This window comes from Alexandromys fortis, unplaced genomic scaffold, assembly GCF_014885135.2.
Source record: "Alexandromys fortis isolate MF-2015 unplaced genomic scaffold, M_Fortis_MF-2015_v1.1 scaffold_190, whole genome shotgun sequence".
NCBI classification, from domain to species: domain Eukaryota; kingdom Metazoa; phylum Chordata; class Mammalia; order Rodentia; family Cricetidae; genus Alexandromys; species Alexandromys fortis.
The window spans coordinates 736,024-760,436 of NW_026068059.1; the positions used below are offsets into that span (position 1 = coordinate 736,024).

General features: G+C 45.3%; 1 protein-coding gene across 1 annotated transcript in view; it reads right to left on the minus strand.

Annotated features, from left to right (window-relative positions):
• Sorl1 (sortilin related receptor 1) overlaps window positions 1–24,413 on the minus strand; it is a 158,410-nt gene that overhangs the window by 81,661 nt on the left and 52,336 nt on the right. The window contains exons 7-12 of the mRNA XM_050120095.1: window positions 23,110–23,211; window positions 21,954–22,123; window positions 18,703–18,895; window positions 15,262–15,379; window positions 14,974–15,047; window positions 11,694–11,782 (exon numbers count right to left, since the gene is read on the minus strand). Of these exons, the coding sequence (XP_049976052.1) occupies window positions 11,694–11,782; window positions 14,974–15,047; window positions 15,262–15,379; window positions 18,703–18,895; window positions 21,954–22,123; window positions 23,110–23,211 (746 nt within the window). The remainder of the gene's footprint in view (window positions 1–11,693; window positions 11,783–14,973; window positions 15,048–15,261; window positions 15,380–18,702; window positions 18,896–21,953; window positions 22,124–23,109; window positions 23,212–24,413) is intronic.

Genomic DNA, 24,413 nt, shown 5'->3' on the forward strand with positions numbered 1-24,413 from the left:
AAAAAAAAAAGATATCAACCCACAAACTAACCATTCACTGCTGGGGGAAAGCCAACTTTACACAGGGCAATGAGCCACCCCTCCCTTTCCTACATTTGCTCCACACCAACAGTGGGGCAATCAGACACCACAAGCTCCTTATTCACCACAACCTTTCAGCACCATTCAACACAACTGGACAGATGTAGTTGATGACAACTGCTTCTATATACTTCAATACACATGCATGAGGGCTGCAGAGACGTCTCAGCGGTAAAGCCGATGACATGCAAATATAAAGACCTGAGTTCAGATCCCCAACACTAAAGGAAGGCAGAACATAGCAGCATGCATCTGTAATCCCAGAACTCCTACAGCAGCCTGGGAGGTAGAGACAAGAGAACCCCAGGAAGCTCGCGGGCCAGCAAACCTAACAAACAACAAGGTGACCCTGCTTCTAACAAGGTGAAAGGTTAGGACCAACTCCAGTTCTGACCTCCACACATGCTGTGATATGCATGCACCACTTACACATGATTACCCAAGCGTGTGTGTGTGTGCGTGTGTGCGCGCACACACACACAGAGAGAGAGAGAGAGAGAGAGAGAGAGAGAGAGAGAGAGAGAGAGAGAGAGATTAATTTTTTTCAAATTTTCAATGTTATCAAAGCCAAGCAAATAAAATAGCTAGCGGAGGGCTTGTCATAGTGAAATGTGTAAATCCAATGCAGGGCGTAGTTCTGCAATGACTGAACCCTGAAGCCATCACCATTAGCAACACCAGACAACTGAGCAAAGAGCCACCGAGAGATTTTCAAACGTGATCAACAAGGAAAAGGCCTTTACTTATTGGGGACTCATGTTTATGTGCCCAGTGAGCCATGAAAGGGCAGGAGTCTGCAATCGTTCTTGAAACAACTCAAAGGAGAAAATGGAGAAGACAGATAAATACACAGGTAGAGGAAGGTAAGCAAGCTGGCACTTTAGCAAAGACCACCAGAGTGTTCTTTACATTGCTCCCAGCTTTCCTGTGTTCGTAAAAATTAAAAAGGGCTGTGGGAAAACAGGCGCTGGGGCAGAAAAAGACAAGTCCACAACTTCAGAATAACAAAGAACACGTGAGCAATTACACCAGCTTTTAAGTGGTCTCCCAGAGAATAGGGCATCATTCAGGGCCCCTGTGGTATGAGTGGTGAGAATCGCTGCATTCAAGTTTTCTCTAGAACCCAGGGGCTACAGGTTTACACAAAATTCTAATCACACACAAACCTTTTTCTTTCACTTTTCCTAGAATTTAGGGACTTTTGTTTTACTCCCTCGGGACTAAACAATTTGACACGAATCTCTTGACAAGCTCACTCAATCCCAACACTTCCTCTATACTGAGATTTGTGAACTGACCTCTCTACACCTGAAGGCTAAACAAAGCGATGGGGTCTGCAGCCCCCAGGTCACTGGGAGACTAAGTGTGCCCCAACCAGCACAGGTCATACCTGAGAGTAAATTCTCATCCAAGTGTCATGACTGAAGTTTAAGTGAGGTTTAAACAAATGTTTAATCAAATATGGTTAACCCATTCCATCCCTTGTTTTTTTTTTTCTAACGTTAAGAAGATGCAGGTTCAGTATCACACCTAAAGCTACCTTCAGAGTTGGTCCATTAATCAGGGAGTGGTCCCCCTGTTCAATGATGGCATAGGAAGCCATGGATTTTATCATGGTTAAGTTAATTTCATTTAAGAGATCCTCCAACCAAAGATGATCCCGAGAAATGAATCGTTTCCTTATAGATTCCCAGAAGATCCAGACAGTAAGTCATTAAGGAGACAAAGCAGCAGATGTGTGGCCAAGCACAGCCTCATTTAGAACATGGCAATTTTCAGAATGTTGAAGAAAGGGTTGTCATCTGACAACAGCAACAGCTAAGGGAACATCTAGGTCACATTGATCCCAGCATTCTGCTACCAAAGAGAGGTAGTGAAATTAAATTTCACTTACTCGTGAAATTAAAATGACAACAGACAGGAAAAAAAAAACAAATCATAGATCTCTTTTTTCTTTTCTTTACTCTCTCTCTCTCTCTCTCTCTCTCTCTCTGTGTGTGTGTGTGTGTGTGTGTGTGTGTGTGTGTGTGTGTGTGTGTGTAGCTTCATATACACATTCATGTATGTGTGGAGGCAAGTGGTCAACTTGACGTTGTCGTGTGTCTCCATCACTCTCCACCTTATTTTTGGACCAGGGACACTTACTTACTGACCCTGGAGCTCACCAATTGGCCAGCCTAGCTGGCTAATAAGATCTTCCTCTATCTCTGCCCTGCTCCAAAGGGCTGAAGATACAGATGTGCACCACCATGCTTGCCATTTTACATGGATGCTGGGGATCCAAATCCAAGTCCTCATACTTGAACAACTTTATCCATTGATCCATCTCCCAAGCCCCATCTTTACACTTTTAAGTCACAGATAATGATCCTGTGTCTTGATCCTTATTCTGCTTAGTGATGAAGAATACAAATTGCTTTAAAAAAATTGGCACATGGCTAAAACCTCCCAAGACAATAGAAACATCATATATACATCAATACAAAATAAAACATGTAACTACAGACTTTAAATGGGAGAAGAAAAGGTAATTACTAAACATGACATTATCATGTGGCTGACAAAAAGAGCTATATATTTTCTGAATATGTTCAATCAAGATAGGGAGAGACATATCGTCTAGATCAAAAGATTTAAGGGAAGATTTAACAGAAATCAGCTTCCTAGAAGTTCACTTCTGCCCTGACTCTTGATAGCTAGAAAGTTTATCTGAAGAGAAATCAGGTAGTTTAAGTTCAAGAGTCAGGACTCATAATTCAAATTACCAAAATAACTAGTAGACTATTGTCAGTGGGCTTGAAGGCCAGTGGGCTAGTAGGACAATGAGGGGGTTGGGGGAGTGAATGGACAGGAAGGGCAGTGGGCAGGCTGGAAGGCTAGTAACTTCTGTAGAAAATTATAAAGGAACAAGATCACTGTCCTCATGGCCAATAATATAAAGAATAAAGATTTCACAAAGAATTTGTATTTCACTTTTGTCCTTATTGCCGAATGGTTTTCAAGCTGAGCAAGGGGAAATTAAAGGCATAAAACAAACACCTACTAGGGAACAAGAAGAAATAAAGATAAAATGATCAGTCCTTTTCAGAAATTTCTCCAAGAGTCAAGCAGAACAGATCCTAAAGACTGGAAGACCTACAGTCACTTTGTTTACCTAAAGTAGAGAAGGAAGTCGAGAATGGTTACAAAAGCGCTCACTTAGGCAACCGGAAGCCACAGCTGAGCACTCAAATGGTTTCTTGTCACAACAAGCTAACCCATTTCCTTTCTTCCTGATTATTCTTGATTTAAGCAAAAAGATTGTGTTAGGTACTTATCTTGTTGCTATGATAAAACACCCACAGAAGCACCTTAAGGGTGGGCTTGTTTAGGCTCACAGTTTGGCTGTGAGGTCAAACATCACCGTGGTGAGATCGAGATGGCAGAACCTTGGGCACCTGGTCACCTTGCACCAACATGCAGCAATGAGTGTGTGTGTGTGTGTGTGTCAGCTCCCTTTCTCCTTTTCATTCAGTCCAAGACTCTAGCCGATGAACTGGTACCAGCCACATCAATTAGCCTAATTGAGCTAATCCCTCTTACATGCTCAGAGATTTGTTTCCATGGTGATTCCAAATTCAGTCAAGTTGATAATCAAAACCAACCAACAAGGATAATGATGTGAGAACAATTTTTTTTTAAAGGAGATCTTTGTGGACCACACAGATAACATTCATTCGTTGCTGGTGAAATAATGTGAAGTGGGCTAATATATATTTTATCACAAAAAAAAATTAGATTTAAGTTTCTCATACAGCTCCATGCTCTGGTCAGCAATTTAGACAGCAAACGTGAATGTGACTGTACAAGCAAAGGGTATCAGACCAATTGTACAAATATTTTTTTTAAATTCTAAAATTAAATTGAAATGCTTTCAGGCATCTAAAGAAGAAGCAAAATCAAGAAAATTAGATTCCATATGAAGTTTCCAAGGCTTACTTGCTCGAATTTAAGATAGGAGACACTGGACATCTGTCCTTTAGTAAGATCGATCAGAAAAATGAAATGCCGGGCCGGGGGTGAGTCAGCAGTTAACACTCGTGCCAGCCAAGCAAGAGGATGAGAGTTTAGATTCCACAGAATCCACGTAAATGCCATGTGGGCAGGGTGTCCCTCCTGCAATCCTAACCTCAGAATGCAGAGACTTGGGATCCCTGGGGCAAAACAGCTAAGGAGACAAGCTATACGGGCAAGCTCTGAGTTAGACTGGGAGACCTTGCCGCACAGAACTAGGCAGAAGCATAATCAAGGAAAATTCTTAATATCGACCTTGAGCCGTCACACGCACATACACACAGGTTCACACACACCTACACACAAACACACTTCACATGTGTGAACACACATATACTATAAAAAATGAATAAATGTAACTCAAAAACTAGGTGATAATAAACCAGCAATTGCATTTAGTAGGCAGGAGGAAAGGAGCGGAGGGCTAATGGGAGGGTGCGTGCATTGGGTGAGTCGCTAAGAAACAATTAAGATCCAAAGTACTGTTGTATATAGAAGGTTTCCCAATAAATCAAAAGATTAGTAGAAGCCACCAGTTTTAAAGTGCCAGGAGTAGTAGTGCACATCTGTCATCTCAGCAATGGAAAGGCTGAGGCAGGAGGATCTCAAGTTGGAGGACAGCCTGCATTACATATTAAGAAACTGAAATCCAAAAGAAAAAAAAAAAAAAAAAATGGAAATTTGGTCTTAAGGTTTTCAATTGTAGAAAGTGTCCAGAATCAGTAGGGATTAATCCTCCAGCAAGTTTCACACTATGGAGCTCAGATCTGAGACCTGCATCTTAATGTGATGATATCATAGGAAGTGCAAGATAAAAGTCTATGTGACGATTCAGGGTCCAACAGCAGACAAGGAAAACAAATGGGGTATTTCCCATAGGATGAAAGATATTCAGGATTACAAGAATAGGGTCCTCAAATGTCTGAATGGTCTTCAGATGAAAGGAAGTATCTGCCGTATGATTACAGGGAACAGGACCCAAACCCATGGGATGGAACTTGGAGTGCAGAGAACTCCGGCTTTCTCCTACCACAGAGCTACGCTCACAAATGAACACACAAACACAGGAACAAACAGATGAGTGAGTGAGCGAAGGAATGAGCCGCATTGTCCCAGAAGGAAATGGCAAGTTTCCCATTGTCACAGTTGCTCAAAGACTGGAAGATTCTCCACCCCAGGTGACAGACGGCAGAACCACATGACACAGCACAATGAGATCACTTCTGGACTCAACCTTGGGACTTGGAACAGGCACCCAGTTCACTCTGACCAACTCTGCCTTCATGGCATGGCCCTGCCCACTCCTTCCATGCCTCTACTTTCTCTGAGTGGTGGAATGACCTTCTGTTTAGCCAGAGAGAACATCCTTTCCATGCAGGACGAGTCCTCAAACCGACGAGCTATCACTCTGTGTCTTCCCTGAAATACATTTATCCTCCCTCATCACTCATTAAGCCATGTCATTCCTCCACTTAAAGTCCTCAAAAGCAAAGTTTTAGTCTTTCCCAACACATAAACCCCTCAAACTACAATTCCAACCTACAGGGTGAGATATGCCCACTGGCGCAGTAACAGCACAACTCTTAGAAGAGAACCCAATAGCTCTCGGATTAGGTATTAGGCCGCTTCCACAAGAGGGGATTCCTGCCTGGCACTACAAATATGGCCAAATACCTTTGACTAGGAAGTCAAAGACCCTAGGGGAAAGCCAACTATTGTTTTCTTGTTAAATGGACATGACGTCAAACTGCTTTATAAATATTGATGTTTATATCCATAAGTTAGTGCTGCTCATTCTTGGGCAGAGAAGCTTCTCTTTGCTGTGGGCAACAATCAATACAGTGACTAGTAAGTAGTCAAAGTACTCAGAGTCCCCAGCCCTACACAGAACATCTCTATCACCCCCTCTGAGGCCCAGGGAACAACACCAAAGAAGGGAGACTGTTGGAGCCAGGGATAAGGACACCGCTGAGAGATGCTACCCTCTAGACATATGCAAACATTTCACTTGAACTCTCAACAGCTGTGGCTGCCCTCACAAGAATGGACCCATCAGCATCTCATCACAAGTGAGGGAGGGACTAGTGAGGCCCCACCCTTCCTGAAGGAACTATTAGCAGCTTGAAGAAGGGTGGTGTCATTTTTGTCTTCAGTGGTATCGTCACTAGTAAGACACCCATTCTCTAGCAGATAACCCCCACACCTGTGAGCATGGCATATAATTTATTATTATAAATCAATGACCTTTAATTGAACTCAGAAAAAAAGAAACAAAAAGACATGGAACCAGGAGAATAGTTTGTTGGAAAGACCAGTTCAGTGTGAGCAGGAAGGGGTGAGAATATAACGGGGTAAAAATGGTCAAGCATTATTACATATGTGTGTGTACATATATATGAAACTGTCAAAGAAAAATAACAACAATAAAAACTTTATTTTAAAAATATCTGTTCAGTGAGAGTCAGGAAAGGGCCCAAGGGACTGGTGCTTGCCTAATGCCCACCTCAAACCCCATTTCTCAACAGTCCACTCTCAGCACATAGTGTGACCACACAGATGCCACAGGGACTACAGATTCACATGACCACATTTGCTCAAACTAAGTCTCTCTGTCTCTCTCTCTCCTTCTCCCTCCCTCTCTCTTAATGCGAATGTGTATACCACCACCGCTGCAACCCTCACCAAAGCTAGATGAGGGCATCAAAGCCCCTGGAGCTGGAGTTCTAGGCAGGTCCTCTGGAAGCGTAACAAGTGCTCTTGACTGCTGAGCCATCCATCCCCCCAGCCCCACAAGCTCTTCCTAACACTGGGACTGCATACCGACCTCACTTTTTAGCTCACCTCGAGTTTCACTTCCTGTGAGAAGCCTTTCCCAGCCTCCCTGGTGGATCTGCCTTACTCCAGCTCCGCCTAGGCCCTGCATTAGACCTCACACCTTACCCTGTGTACATGACCAGATCTGAGTGTCATCTAGGCTGTGGTTCATCGACCATAAACCTCCGCCCACTTCCCTGTCCCTGCACCTCAGACCTCTTCTACCACCAGGAAGAAGAATAATCAACATTTTTTGCAGGAAATTAAACAACCTAAACAGAATTTTCTTTTCTTTTTAAGCTTGCCTCAGCTTTGTAACAACTAAAAAGTGGTATAGGCACCTGTTACACAGGCCTCAGGGAGCAGAGGAAACGGCACAAGATGAGAATGAGGTGGGGACGGCTCCCTGTATCTGCACCATCCTGGCACTGTAGCCAATGGTTTAGAAGCTGTGGAAGAAGCCACTACAGCTCCCTACACTCTAGCCATGAGGCTGCCTCCAGAACACAGGTCCAGAAAAGACAGCTACATGGCTGCACGCAGCCTCTGCAGGGGCTTGGGGGATTCCCAGAGGGAAGCCCTGTGAAACTGGAAGATCGCCTTACAGAAAAAAATGCTTTGGAGCAAGTCCAAAATATTAACAACGATCAACATCTCATCAATCTGACAGGCAAACTGCCAAGGAGAAACGGAAACTGATCTCATCCCTCGGGATCCTGCTTGTGCAGGGATCTCTTTTGGTTGGGGTGCAAAACCCAACAGCCTGTCCTCTGCATGGTGTTAAGCATCCTTAAGAAATGGAAACTGCTCCTCAGTATCCTACAGGCAGGTTCCTAGGGAAGCACGCTGAAAGGATGTGTAAGTGAATCCCCAGCCCCTGGGCTCTTTGCTCACTCAGACAAGCAGACACAAAAGCCTACCAAAGCGATCCACTCCTTGTTCTCCACTTCAATTAACACCAACAAAAGTAAAGGTCTCAACGGAGAAGCAAGGCAGAAGGCAAACAGAGGAATCTTAGTTATTGCGCTAAGCAGAGGAAGAATGCCACGGAAATAGAAAATGAACCACCCAGGGGTGGGGCAGCAAATACCCACAGAGTTGTCTTTCTGTCTTTAACCAATGCTCCCATCTCCACTACCTCTGCCCTCTGACTAGAATTCCAGACTCTACTCTATTACATCTAAAGGATAAAATGTTTAAAGGTGAGGGACCACATCACCTTTACACAGTGCTCCTCCTCCCAGGCTCTCTCTCCAGCCGACTCAGGCTTCCTCCCATGGGCACAGGCAGATCCTGAACCAGGCCCAGCTTGCCTCCCCACCACTGGTGTCTAGCACAACATCTGGCTCACTGTAGATGTTCAACAAATGTTTGTGTAATTGACCTGAAATGATTCCTAGCAGAAATCTGTTCATGTTCCAGTGTGGGTGCTAACTCCCACCAATCATCCCATGTCCTCCTGAGGAAGATAAGGAGGGTGGATTGACTCTTCTCTCTGGCTGCCAGGCTTCAGAGGTCCAGGAAGGCCCCCATCCCTGCCGCTCAGGGGTTGTCATTTACAAAGAACACAACAGCAGCGGTCTCCATTGGAGCTGTGCAAATAGCACCCTACCCAGATTCCTTCCCGTTTTATAAATCAGTGTTTAAAAAAAGGAAAGAACAAAAAAGCAATCTCAGATGCTCAAGTATGCATGACCTATTTATTGATCGATCAAATATTTGCTAAGTGCCCACTAACTTGCCCACGCTAGGAATACAGGCCTCCAACAATCTTACTAATGAGCTGAAGAATCCAGGCATGTAGTGAAAAGGAACTAAAACACACAGGAAGTCAGAACACAAACAATCCAAATTAACAGGGCAGCCTAAAAATTCTGAGGCTCAAAGGACAGAGAGGTTGCTATGGCCGGGGAGCATAGACTGAGCAGAGGCCTAGTGCCCTAGGCCAGTTTGTCAGCCTGGGTGGGATGGCTTGGTGACCTAATGATGGAGTCCATCTCTGAGAGGTGACCACATCACGAGGGCTCTGTCTTTAATCCCGTGGTGGGCTCACACCATGATGGCACTATAGGGTGGTGGTAAGAAGTATGGGGTGGAGCTTAGCTGGAGGAAAGAGGTCCCCAGGGCATGCCCTGGAAAGCTACACCTGGTCAGCCTGCCCTTCCTGCTGGTTAGCTCTGCTCAGCCACGTGCTCCCTGACATGCTGATCCTGCTTCGCCTCCCAAAGGCAAGGAAGCAGCAAAGTGGGACACTGAACCCAAAAACAAACTCTTCCTTCCGCACCTTGTTTCCTTGGGGTATTCTCCATAACAACCCAAAGCCTAGCACGCGGCCCCACTCACGTCCGCCCAGCACACGGAGTCACTGCTGTCTTTGGAGGCTCTAGACTAACTTCACCATTGTCCCCTGCTTTTCAGAACAGCAGAAGGAGGAGCAAACGCATCTGAGAACAACAGATCCAGTCAATGCCATGTGGCTAGACAGATCCCGGCCAAGCTCAGGCTGGTACTCAGGACACATGTACCTGTCAAGAGGAGGCCAGCCTATATTTTCTTGCTTGCATATGCTTTATTTGACCCATGCTTTGCAGACGCTTCCAAATGACCTGCTCAAACAGAAAGACACTATTGTGTCCACAATGCCCACCATCCACAAACCGCAAAGCCATTATGAAACGCCTGGGGAGGGCCTGATGGCTCTCTGTCAGCAGGTTTATTTTTCTGGCCATGTTTTGCTGCAGCTAGTGCGGAATGACACTGCGTTCCCTGGGCACATATGCACCGACAGATGGTGTAAGAGGACTCAAATCACACCAGCTCCTTCAGAGGAGCCAGCTCGGAATGCTAATGGAATCTGTGGAGAAGTTAAACAAGGAAAATTGAGAACCGACTCCAAGATCTGAAAACTAAAACGGTGCAAAGAATGCAGTCTCTGCCCAGGAAACCAAGGCCTGGCCCCATGTGCCTTCCTCACATAGCAGGTTTTCACCTCCCTACAACAATCACCTCCTCGCCTATCTTACGCCTATCTATCTTAGAGGGTGAAATGTTTGCGGGGGTGGGGGAGACCACAACATCCTGTTCGTCTTCAGATGTACAGTACCTGGCATAACTATCATTTGCGCCGTGTGTGAGGTGTGAGTTAAATGACTTAGACACACAAACACCAGCAGATCCGTGGGATGCAAGCTCGGTGGACGTCATCCTCTGAGCAAAAGCTTTCTGAAAATGGATGCAGAGCATCATATACAAGCAGAGCGCGCCTTAACTCTAGGCTCTAGAGCAGTGGTTCTAAACCTTCCTTTAATACAGTTCCTCAAGTTGTGGTGACCACCAACCATAAAATTACCAAGAGGTAAACCAAGACCCAGAGCTCTGCTTCTCTCTGACTCTTGAAGGTTCAGTACATGTCCACTTAAACACAGGGACACCATCTGTCAAAATCTCCTTTTCCAAGCACCCACGTCTTGCTCCTGGCCAGTTCTAAAAGGAGCAAAGGCGAGAGAAGCCTGCTTCCTTCCACTGCACGATGTAATTTCAGAGACCAGCTCTGCCTCCTGCAATCATCTAGCTAAAGGTTTCAGGTCGAAAGCAAGCAGAAATGAGGGCCAGTCTGTCCTTTCCGATGGTAGCTCTGGTTCAATAGCTTCGTGAAAGCAGGCAAAGAAATGATCCGGGGTAAAATCAAGCCTCATTGGGGGAGAAGCTACAAACTCCTGACACTTTGTTTTCTTCTTAGACATCATTCAAGGCCAACTATCCATAAGACTCTATCATTCGCTAATGGTTACTTCCCCTTGCAGAGCCTCAGTTTCCCCATCTGTAAGCAGTTAACCCCTAATATCCCTTACAGCTCCATCTACCACAGGCCCCAAGACTAAATGTAGCCTAGCAGAAATCATCTGGTTACCAAGTGATAGGCCTTCTGCACTTACTATTCTCCTTACCATTGCTTATCATTTAACGACTGGCCATTCTATGTACAAACCTTTGGATCAGCCACTTCTACAAAGCAAAGACGTGTTCAAAACTCTCTAGTTACATGTGATAAGAAAGCAGAAGGGGGAACTACCTGGAGGAAGGAAGAGAAGCAGCCAGAGAGGAGAAGGGGACAATAGGCAGGATAGAAGGGAGGGAATAATTGAGCAAAAGGAATAAATATAATGTCACGTATATTTAAATAAATAAATAAATAAATAAATAAATAAAATACCACAATGAGATCCTTGACTTTGTAAGTTAACCTGAAATAATTTGTTAAAAGAAAGATGCAGATGGTTTTTAAATTGTTATTCAAAGAAATAAATATCATATCACTTGTTTCTCATAGGCCCCTCTAGGACAGAAGGGAGCAGTTATTTCATAGACATGGAAAGTTGAAATGATCTCCAGAGGTCTCACGTTCTCAAGAACCTAGCACTCTACAGAGGACTCAATGGTCATCACAGACCCCAGGTTGGGAGAACAGTTTGATGTCAAAAGAAAAGGAATAGGCAGGACACAGTAACTGACGCCTAGAATCCCAGCATTTGGGAGGCTTAGACAGGAGGATTGCAAGTTCTACACCAACTAGAGTTACATAGTAAGTTTCAAGACAGCATGGGTTGGGCTACACAGTTATATCTTATCTGGAAAAAGGAGGGAAGGAAGGAGCAGAGAGAAGGGTAGAAAAGATGTTGGTTTTTAGAAAAGAAGAGGAGGAAGAGGAGGAGGAGAAGGGCAAGGGGAATAACCACAGCACTTACTTCAGTTCGTTGGTCTCCATGCCCTGGGCAATAGCCATGATTATGCCTCCATGGTCCCCCCACGTATAGTAATGAGGTCCAGGAAGGGCCTGATAAAAAAAGAAAGAAAAAAAAACCAGAGGTGATGCATTGCTTCAGAGGTGAATGTAGAAACCATGCCCAAGCACGCACACACATGCACATTCACTCACCCACACACAAGTCCATACACACACACAGACACACACACACAGGCACACACACACATGCACACATACTCACCCACAAACATGCACACACACTCACCCCCTCACACCTATATACACACACGCACCCCCCATACACACATGCACCCACATGCACACTCACCCACACACGTGCACACACACATACATGCACACACATTTACCCACACACATGCACACACCCACAGACATGCACACGCACCCACACACACGCACTCACCCACACATGTGCACACACATTTACTCACACATGCTCATGCACCCATACACACATGCACTCACCCCACCCACACGCACACACCACACTTACTCACACACATGCACACACAAGCAGACACACACCACAGCAATGACAACCACTAGAATGCAGCTTCCAGTTTTCAGAACAGATCCTTAAGCACCTTTTCATCCGCACCTCACAATCCTAGGATCCAACAAAGGTAAGCTCTCATATTCCAGACTTTAGACTGAGAGAGAGAGAGCACTTGCCTAAGATGCACGAAGCCTTAGGCTTCATCCTCACACTACAAAATAAAAAAATAAAAATAGAATAAAATAAAAATCTAAGAATAAACTTAAAGGAAAATTCCTTTTGCAGTAATACCTAGTTTAAATATCTAAGAATAATACACATATATTGATATTGCTTAGGTTGTGGCTTAGTGGACTACTTGCCTAGTATGTGTAAGACCCTGGATTCAATCCTCATTGAATTAAGAAAAAAAAGAAAGAAAGACCAAGTCAGGGTGGTGGCACGTGCTTGTAATCCCAGAACTCAGGAGCCAGAGACAGTAAAACCATGAGTTCCAGCCTGAGCAGCCTAAAGAAATCACATACAAGACTTTTACATTAGACACTTACAGATACGAAGAAAAATTTAAAAAGACATGGAGAAATAGACTACAGTTGCAGATCAAAAGACTCAATGCTCTTAAGAGGTCAGCCTACCCTGAAAGCGACCTACGTGTTTAATGCTCTCCAGTGAAAGTCTAGCAAGACTGACAGGGTCTGTGCAAGCACAAAGGACTTGAATAATGAGAGCAATTTAGAAAATAAGCAACGGACTTACCCTAATTGATTCCAACACTTGCTATAAGGCTTTGGTAATCAAGACAATATGGTAGTGGTAAAAAAACAGACACTTAGCTCAATGGAACAAAACAGAAAGCCCTAAAATATCCCCACATATATATGACAGGCGGATTCTCAAAGAGATACCGGGGCAACTCAAGAGGAGAAAAAGAAGTCTTCTCAAGAAATGCATAAAATGGATAATAAGGGAGAAGCCCAAAAGTGGTTCAATCAGATTAAAATATGAAGAAATAGAGTGGCAACCTTCCTCTTATGACATATTTAGAAATTTACTCTGAATGAATCACATGTGCAAACACAGCTTAAAACTACGGAACACACACACAATATGAGAAAATAATGTCGGAAATTAAAACAGCTCGATCGTTCCAAGGATGGACAAATAGGTAGAACAATTAAGATTTGACTGGATAAACAAAAACCACTGTCATCCCTATAGCGGGGACAAAACTCAACCATAAACAGGAAAAGGCCACAGGTAATGAAGACTAGTGGATGAACTTCAAATTCTCATGAGTGACAGAACCAAGGAAAATAGAATAAACCTTGTATCTATAGAACAGCGCTTATATAGAATTCTAGACATGTAACAATATGTAGAGGTGGATGCAGACCATGTTGAGGGTGGAGGGAGGAACATGCTTTATAAGAGGATCCAAAACTACTTGAGGTGATGTTTGATATTTGAGTTTGTGAAGATGAAGGATGGAGCTTATCAAACTGAACACTAACAGATTTGCTGTAGCTTACAGTTCTCAATAAATTTGTTATAGAAAAAAAGAGGACGAAAGAATTGTAGGGATTAGAGAATTTGCATGACTAGCTAGTTGGAGGGCAAGCAGAATCAAGGTCACTTGTGTTCCCTGCAGCCATCTGTCACCTGTATCGTTCATCCCCCAGTGTAGGAGATGACTGATGCACACCCCACATGGGGCCTCTGTGGTGAAGGCCACCCCCAGGGACTGATGGTCCTTCACAGGTAGTCTCCGCCTCCTGCCTCCAGTTACTTCTCTGCTAGTTCCCAAAACAAGGTCTCGTGGGTGCTGACTACTTCCTGGCAGGTATTACATATGCCTGGAGAGAGTCTCACACAGCTGCCCTGGCAACAGCCAAGCAACGCTGCTCCCCCAGAGGAGGAGCAAGACGATGTAGAATGATGATGAGAAGTCTGGGCCACATATGAGGGAAGACATAGAGCAATGTTTACAAAGTACCCAGAGCCAGACTGTAACATTATCGCTTGCTGACTCTTCAAGACAGCCGTACGACTCGGACCTGATACTCCACAAATTCCTGTGCAGTGATCTGCTGAGGACGTCAGGGACCATCCCAGGGTCAACATGGACCCAGTCCCTACAGAATGACACCACTTGGCTCTCTAAATTACAGGAGGCCAGAAGACTTCTTTCCAAGTTTGGGAACTCTCTAACGTCCAAGGCCACAGCCTAAGTAATGACTCGTGCTGGAGAACTAGCTGACCCCTGAGAATGGGCAAAGCCAGTGCTCAGGATTCAAATGGGTTAGACAGTGTTAAGACAGAAAAATGAATTCCTCACACAGCATGGGGAAGACAAGGTACCCAACCAGCATGGCTCAGAGATTAGCGGTGTCAGGACCACCACAACTGCATTGTGATTCCTGACACATTCGCCAAATATCACTGGCATTTTCTCAATGCCAGACACTGTTATAGCCCAGGGCTGAAGTAGTAACCAAAGCAGATACTGTACTTCCCTTCCATGGACTGCATAATCCTGGAAAACTTGGTCACAGTTGTTTCTAATAAAAATTGGAAAAGTCTGTTTTTTATTTAAAGTGATATTTTGGCAAAAAATCATGAGCTTATTATAGGGTGTGAATACACGGGAGTGTGGCTAGCACTTCTGTGGGGCCCTGGGATTCTGCAATGTTGGTGCGCAGTCCATGTGCTCACGCTTGGAAGAGCCCTGGGACCAGAAACTGACCTCTCTCCACCTGGCTCCGGCACTGCTAGAGATGTACACATTGGTCTTGCTGGCCAAGTTCTTTCCCACTGAGCCTGAAACACAAAAGGGAAGAATGACTATTCGTTCAAGAACATGCCAGAAATACATCTGGCCCCGTCAGACATCCAGAGTAGTGGCTAGTCACTAAGATAATGGCTTCAAGTGGTGAGGAGTAGTCACTGCTGGAGGTGTGGATGACCACTATAACTCTGGTTGCAAATAGCTAGCTCACCAAAGCTCCCGTGACAGCAGGCAGTGCACACTTACCGGTGGCAATGATGAGGCCGGGGGCTGACTCCTTGGACAGGATAGGCATCCTCCGGAGTTGGAGGTTGAGCAGCTGACTGAGACGCTGGGCCAGGTGGAGGGAACAGCCCTGGGAAAGCTTTAGAAGGAAATTTCCAGATGGGATCAGCACGTAGCACATGCCTAGGACTCCCTCAAACCCAGGAGTCTATCTGAGGACCCCACAGCAAGACCCAGAAGAAGGTCTGGCCCAGAAGAAAACACTTACAACCCAGTGGTCTCCAAATCTCCCTAGACAGAGCGAATCTTCCGAACCAACATAAATGTCTACCACTGAGGAATGTCTACCATTCAAGAATAACTTGAAGTCCCAAGACTCCCAGGAATAACAATCACAAACCAACGCCAACTCAATAGAGAAGGAAGGCACTCCACTGCTGAGGTCACCAAGGGACCCTTCCCGGGGACTCAGAAACAAAGAAAAGTGAAATGTGTTGGCTTTCTGAGTCAGAGCAGATGGGTCTCAAAAATGATTCATGAAGTTTTGTTAGAAGAAAAAGAATCAAAGGCTGCAAAGTCTCATTGGTACAAGGCCAGATGTGTAACAGATGAGATACAAATACCCTAGGGGTCATGTGGAAGCCTGAAAGGCATCTCCCACATTTGCAAAAGATGCAGGCTTTAGTGTCATGGGAGCTGGCTTTTCTACTACATATTTGTGCAGTCACTGACGGTTCTACAGACCACCACAATGCTTTTGCCTCATGCCCCTGGCCAGAAAAATGATGTCCAGATATTTCCAGCATATCAGTGATCAAAACAGGGGAACTCTGACTGTCTGTGTTCACGGCTCAGGTAAAATGCTGACAAGGATGTTCAATCTACTTCTTTTTATCACACACAAAAAAAGATCCTTCTAGCAAACCAATCTTGCCAGCTTCCCAGTTTGGCCAATTAAAAACAGGGGGAAATCAGGTTGGCTGGAAGAATTTTTCCTTGCTCACTTCCTCTTTTCATTCCTGTTGCTTTACCTACAAGGAGGTCCATCCTTAGAAGTGTTTCTGGATCCTTCTGTCCACATTTTAATCATAGGTAGCACTGTATATTATTTTCTCTACCTATAGTGGCTTGGACTGAAATATGTCCCAAGGGTCCTGTTCTAAGGATTTGGTCACAAGATTTTGGTACTTGTGGGAAGTGGCAGAATCTTTAGGAGGTGGAGCCTAGTGCAAGAAGTTATACCATTAGGTGTGCCTTTGAAGGGGACATGGGGACGTTGGCCCCTTCCTCTTTGAGTTTCTCCTATCCATTTCCTCTCTGCCATGTCAAGCAAACTTATTCCACCACATACTGTCTCTGTAATGCTAAGTCTTGACACTGGCCCAAAACAACAGAACCAAGCAAGCTCAGACAAAAACTCCCGATTCCCTTGAAATCTTAGGCCAAAACGCAGTCTTTTCTGCCTCACAAACCAATATTCTTGATCACTTCATAATGCTGACAGAAAGCTAAAATACCACCTATGATGGTTAATGCTCATTGTCAATTTGATTGGACCCAAATTCACCCAGAAGATACCCCTCTGGGTGTGTGTGTGTGAGGGTGTTTCCACAGAGGTTAAGTTGCAGAGGGAAGACCCACCCTGACTGAGGCAGCACCATCCCATGCTCTGAGGTCCCTGCCTGAATAAAAAGGGATAAAAGCGAAAGCAAGCTAGGCACCAGTCTTGAGCCTTTCCCAGCATGATGGGTGGTAGCCTCAAACTCTCGACCCCTTTCTTCCTTAAGTTGTTTCTTATTAGCTTTTGGTCACAGCAAAGGAAAGGGATCCAACCACCACCTAAACAAAGAATCAGAAACTAAGAGCTGATTTGAGAACCCTACAGTCCCAAGTCTGAGAAATAAGAAGACCACTGAATCCGCTTAACCAAGCACGTGCCCCCAAGGCATGTAAAAATTGCCTAGACAAAGGCCAACCAAGACAGGCCAAGCTTCTAAGGTCCTAAAAACTGAGGAAGGGAACTGGATAGGTGTTTCCCCATGTCTGTTTATAGCCCTCCTCTTTCCAGAGTTAGATTTCATGTCATATATCAAGACTTGTGACCAAAAAAAAAAAAAAAGAAAAATTGGTAAGTACCTTCTAAGTCAAGAGTTTCCAGAGAATTTCCCCAAAAGTAGGAATACAGTTAAGAAACACAGAGAGACACCACAGCTTACCATGAACAGCAATTCAAAAATCCAAAAGATTGGACAACTAACTAAATATGGTTGCATGAAAAACTAACACTCATTTCTTTTTCTAGTTTTCCTGTCTGCTGAATCCCTCAGGTAAAAAAGAAATACAAGTGTAGGGGGTATCACAGGAGACCAGGGAACACAAGAATCAACTCATGGGAACACTTAATGGAACCAAGAAATGATTTAAAACGCTTAGCTTTTCATATAGGCACGTAAGGTAGGGAACACTATACTCGCTCTTAAATATTGTAGGTTTCAAATGAAATTGGTATTGTCATTTTTTAGAGTAGTTCCAAAACAGAAGAAATATAATACCATCATGTGTCTCTTAGAATTAACAAAACTGTGTGTGTGAGTATGTGTGTGTGCACGCCCACACGCACACTTGTGTGCTATCAACAGAGCATCTGTTTGAAACAGTTGTATACACAAGCTGGAAGAAAACACATCCATTTCACGATTAAACAATCCCAAGTCCTGCTAAGGGAATAAATGCACCTGCTCAACGCAACACAACTTCTCAGATTTTGGCATCCTACATGACACTGTCTTCTGTCCCGCCCTGATTTTCCCGCTGAGTTTTTCATCAAACTGGTTCACAAAACTCCAGCTTCCCAGAGATGTAATGTCCTCCAAAGAAATACGCTATGCCCTCACGTAGAAGCTGTGAACTAACTCAAGCTCATTAGCCAAGCAATTAACGTAATGTCTAACAGATGTTGTATAACATGTCCTTCCTGCAAAACTTGTAAATGAAGCTGGGTGTGGCAGTGGAGGACACAATCCCAGCCCTATGGAGGAAGACCACAAGTTCAAGGTCAATGAGGGCCACCTAATAAATTCTGGGTTAGCCTGGGCTACATAGCAAGACTTCATCTCATAACACAGTAGAACTTGAGATACAGGGCTAAAGGGGTAGCTCAGTGGTAAAAACACATGCTTAGCCTGTATAAGGCCCTGGATGTATTCTCCAAAACACCACAGAGAAAACTCTCGAATATCCCATGGTGCCCCTCTGAGTTTATCACAGTCCCCACCATGCCTTGGTGTGGAGCCAGGGACCTAAAAGGACAGATGTATACATGAAAATTTGCTCTGTGTGGAATTAACAGGGTCCTCCATCATCCTGCATGCTTCCTGTAAATACTGAATATAAGAAAACTACTCTCATCCACAGCTTTCTGCTTTGTATCAAAACAGCCAAACCCGATTAAAGCAACTGTACCTCACAATTGATTTTCTCTCCATATCCTGTGAAGGCCGGGGCCTGAAGAAATTCCCAGGTTCCCCCTTTGTCAAAGGTGATGACCGACCTCATGTTCTCCTCATTCATAGACCCATTAATCAGAGTGGCGATGTAGACTCCTTGTAAGCCTTCCACACGGTGAAAGTCAGCAAATGGCTCATTTGCAAAATACCTGCAGTCAGAGAAAAAGCAGCAGCCATCACCCGGGATTGGCATTTGCTTACCGTTTTGCATTATGTGTAGCATAATATTGAAGCATCTTAAAGCACACAATAGCACGGCGTTGAGCATGTTCACAATGCTGTGCAACCTGAGTTCCAGAACATTTTCATTATTGGCACGCACTGTCTGTTTTCCCTTCAGTTCCCAGGCCTTGGCAACCACAGATTTGCTTTCTGTCTCTACGGATCTGCCTCTAAGGATTGCCTGGTCTGGCTATTCCATATAAATTGAATCATCGGTACCCTTTATATCTTGTTACTTTCACTTACATGTTTACAAGGTTCACCCATGTAACACGCGCCATACCTCATTTCTTTATAGTGAAATAACCTGATCTTGAAAAATAAATAAATCCATTTAAAATTTGTTTTTAAAGGCCAGGATGCTCGCCAACCAGTGACTCCTAAAAGGACATTGAGAATGCAGAAAATGTCACAAAGAAGCTGACAGGGCCACATCCATTTCTTCACTGTGAATATTGATCCAAACGCTTCCAGAAGCCTGGAAAAGTGGGAAGCCCTGAGCCAGACATGCAAGCCCTAGGCACCACGCTGAGGCTCACAGTCTAATCTGGTCTGTAGAAAGACTAGTATGAGGCACCACAGGGGTGCCTGTCAGGAGTTCTAGCAACATCTACGGCAGCTTCACAGTGCGACAGCACAGAGAGCCGGGATGGTCTGACAAAGCCCGAAGCTGCACTTGTTAACAAGAGACTAAGGGTCTCCCAAGTTCTACCTGCTGTGCTAAGGGCCCACTCACCGAAAGGGGGTTTTTCACTAACATGGTACACCCATTCCAAATGCAGCATCTGAAAGGAATGGTCACTGTGGTTCATGAGTAGCTTTTAAAACTTGAAGTGTGGCCTTTATGTCAGGGGTTCTTAGGTATGGGATGCACAATAAAGCAGAAGACCGACTGTGTTTCCCCATGCTGTGTCTCTGAGCTGGGTGACAGGTGGGCCACCCCAGACAGGGAGACACACACAGACACCACGGCTGCAGGAAAGGTGAGGATAAGTAAGTAGTGTACTAATGAAGCTGGTCTTGGTTGGCACAGTGAGCAAAGGTACCCAAGACACACTGGGGTGCAGACGGAACCCTCTGTGCTGGGATTCCTTGGGTCCCTATTAGGGAAGGGGCTAACGGGCTCTGGCCGTCTAGGCTGCTCACTTCTATTCTCTTGCCTCTGAAATCTGCTGCCATCGTGAGATTACTACTTGCTATGCCCAACTGGGAGGCCTGGGTTTCTCTCAGACAAGCCTGGGTTCTTTGCCCCGCCCATCTTCCTGGAGTTTTAGTTTAGTTTAGTTCCTGTCAGCCTTTACCTCTCAATTCCTCTGCTCATAGCCAACCCATTTCCCTCGTTGGCTTGCACAAGAACAATAAACGTCCCGTCAGCATTCTCTTCCAAGAGTCCATTTTCTTCCACCTCACCCTCACCAGCCCACTTGAAAGCACCTCTCCTCTCCTTTACTGGGTATCTTGTGATTGATGAAATTTGCCAGGAAATTCACCAGCATCCTCCTTCAGCCATACCCCATGCCAAATCTACATCCTGGCAGCCATCCCCACCAACTAAGCCAAGTGCTCCTTCTTAAGTTTGCCCCAACAGGCCTACCATGTGGCTAGCACATTAGTTCCTACAGTTAAGTAGTCCTACAACTAACCATGGCGTTCAATGAGGTTCCTCTAAGCACGACTCACAGAAGCCAAAGCGATCGATCACCTCTTAAGAGTTCTCACACCGTTTCTTTAAGGAAATGAGAGCCAGTCCCTCGGTACCTTCTGTCCCGCTCAGTTCAGAGCCGTTTATTCTAAACCAGCCTGCCCACGTCATCTGATCACTCGCCCTCCTCCTATTTCATCTGGCTGAGTCTGAGCCACAAATGACAACAGGTCACTGAACTCAGCGCATCTGAAGCCCTGCCACCCCGAGAGAAACTGGGAGAAGAAGAAAGCTGAACAGGATGCTGGCCTGCCACTCTTGACGTGAATCTATTTTCAACATCTCGACTGGACAAGACACCAAGACACCGCAGGAGGAAACTGTCACACAGAAAAGGCAGTCGTCTGTGTGTGTACAAAAACCCCGTGGTGACATAACTGTGGCCACTGCTTCCCTGGTAGTCTTCTCCAGGTAGGGCTCCCACTCTACCGTAAGACATTAATCTAAAATCTGACAAAGGAGAAAGCGGAGTCATTAGCCAGTTGGGTGCTGTTCACTCTGTAACCATAGCTGTGGGCTCTCCAAAGTGCGGGATGGGGGGGGGTGACACTGCACCAAAGTCACTGAAAGGCCTGAGGGACAATGGTGCGTGAATTTTAAATAGTAAAACAAGTAAACTCTACTTTCACCTACTAAAAGAAATGGGGCGCCAGCAGACAGCCCATGGGAATGAACCTTGAACACATGTTAGAAGGCAGACACAGAAGGCCACATGCCATTGCATGATTCCATGTATACCACATACCCAGAAAAGGTAAATCCAACTGTTCCCGTGAGCCTCGGTGAAGGTAGCACTCAAAAAAGCACCAGTACTAGGGGTACAAAACATCCCCACACTTGTAACTGCCGGGTAAAGTGGAAATGACACTGGGGGCCTTTGCTAATAATTACCTCTAAAAGAGGCTGTCAGTCACTTGGAAGCAGGGCCCCTGTGTTCCCTAAAGCGATGGTATCTTCCAACCGTTCTTCCCTATCGGCTCAGAGACCACAAAACCCAAGGGAGTGGTTAACAGAGCGTCTGAGGTCCCAAATGTCACCTAGAACAGCAGCACTCAGCCTTGGCTGCACACAAAAATCCCCTGGGACAACCTGGACCACACCCCAGACCAAACCAATTGCAGTCTGAGGACGGCTGATCCAGGAGTGGTATGGGGGCTCACGAGGAGAGCATCTCAAGCAAAGCCGTGTGTGCCACTAACATTGCTAACCGCTGAGATAAGGAGAGCCTGGTGGCCTTTGCTGACCCAGGAAGACGGACGGGGAGGAGCCCACGGACTCCTTACCTCACCAGAGTGTCACTGCCGATCCCTCCTGGGCTGTAGTACAGCACGTTCTCCAGGGACAAGGAGAACTTCAGCCCCTCTGCCTCTGAGATGTACAGGTTCGTGCTGTTGTTGCTGTGGCTCACGCACACGAACACCTGGTCCTCTGAGGCGTCGGCGATGTAATATTCCTTGGAAACCCAAAGTCAGGAAACAAATTGTTAAAAGCACAGTTATCTCTGTGGGCTTTTCATACACACATGCGAGCAACGGCTCCAAGTGTCCCAGTGACGAAAGTGGATATAAAGGCAGCGACCAGGGCTCAAGCTGAACCAAGAAGCGGAAACGGCTTTTTCTCTTCCAAGTGTCCGTGGCTGATGTGCACATGGAGCTTGCTGGTAAAATACGAGAAAAGAATGGGCCTCTGACCTCCATAAATGACCTAGAAACCTCTTTTTGGTAACGATGCTTCCCCATTTTCTCCAGCAGCCCTTTTATTAGCACAAGGCTAATATAGATAAACACGCGTTTCATTTCCTCTTTCCCCCCCCCCCCAAGGAGACTGAGAGAACCCTTAGAAACTAAAAAGAACTGATCGGCACTCCTGTTACCCACCCCACTGAGCTATCAACCAACTGCTGATATCATCGTCTTCCAAGGAGACCTCCTCACTGCAGGCACAACCCTGGGGACCCAGCCTGCTTGTTCCTGGCTTTCCGTGTGGACTGACATTGAAGTCATCTTGAACACATGTACACTTTCTCTACTCCGTTCTCAGTCTTCCTAACTGGTCTGTTTCTACAAAGTAGAACCCGAATGTATCCCCTTTGGAACCTTAGCCATTTGTAAGGAATATAGCATTTGGTTAATAAGTGAGTGCCAGGCATGTTTCCCATGGCTTGAGGACTGGCATATGAGGCCACTGACCGGCACCAATCCCTCTGCCAATTCTTCTCCACTTAAAGCAGGGGAAAAAAAAGGACTCCCATTCAGCTCCACTTCAGACAGTGAAGTGCACAAAAGCAGACCAACAGGCCCAGAGCACAACAGGTCTCTTCAGAGGCCTCTCTGGAGGGTGCCCACAAGGAGAATGTAAAGTGCTCAGCCAGCAGGACGGTCCCATGATGCTCGGAGACAAGCGTCCTGTCCCTCCCCGCTTCCAGGAGACTTCACTCACATTAATAGGATGCTTTGTGACAAACTGGGCTGCTCTCATAGGCTTCCGGCCAAAGGAGACCCAGAGCTGGACAGATGACTGCTGCTGGCTGCCCGGAAGATGCTGCCAAGGAAGAGGAGAGAAAAATTAGCTGTGCCAGATGACAGTCCCTCAAAACACAGAAAAGAAACCAAGTCGGACCCCTCTGATTCCACTAAAAACAACGCAGTCTGTGACCGTCAGCCCTGAGTTGACCTGTTTAGTCCAGGACACCCAGTCCATAGCTCCCACAGACACTTTGGATATCAGATGAGAAGGGACAGGAGAATTTGAACATGGGAGGGTAGTGAAGGCCACCAGTAAGGAGAAAGGGAGAAAGCCGTGGACTATAGGCAGAGCAGAGGCTGCAGCTTTCAGGCAGCACAGGTTAGACCAGCCAGCCACACATCATTCAAAGCTCACAAAGCTATCCAGTCACAAGACTTCACTTTGCAAGACTTGGCAGAATCCTTGGAGGTTACATGAGCCAATCTCTGAATAGTTCCCATCGAGTAGGGTCTTTTGATAGAATATATACTCTATGATATAACAAAACACTCAATATTATACTGGATATCCCATGTTGCATTGCAGAGATTTTAAGCCATTGCTGGGGCCACGAAAATGCTAAGGTTCCTATGCACACAAAGATCTTCATGACTACCAACAAATACATACACCCACGAAATACATATATTGCATGTTCTATATTTTCAACTGTTTCAAACTCTGTTCCCTGAAAGAAGATATTTCCCAGCAATACCAAAGGTCCAACATTAGTTGAAAGTTTCAACAGAAGAAATACTGAAGGCAATAAATATATTAAAAAGTGTTCCATGTCCTTAGCCGTCAAAGAAATGAAAATTAAAACATCTTTGAGATTCTATCTTACACCAGCCACAATGGCTATCATGAGGAAAATCAGTGACAATGAGGGCTGGCAAGTATGTGGAGAATGAGCCCACCTGATTATAGAATTGTAAACTGGACAGCCAACTATAGAAGTCAGTATGGAGGTTCCTCAAGACCTAAACATAAAACCTGCTCTGGCCCAGCTAAGCCACTCCTGAGTATATATCCAAAGGACTTAAGTCAGCATACCACAGAAATCCTTGTACAACCAAGTTTAAACCACAAGAGCTAAGAAATAGAACCAGCCTAGATAGAACAATGAAGTCATGACATTTGTAGGGGAATGTATACAACTGGAGATAAGCCTGACTTAGAAAGACAAATACCACATTTTTCTCTCCTATGTGTAGTCTGAAGTGTGTGTGTATGTGTGT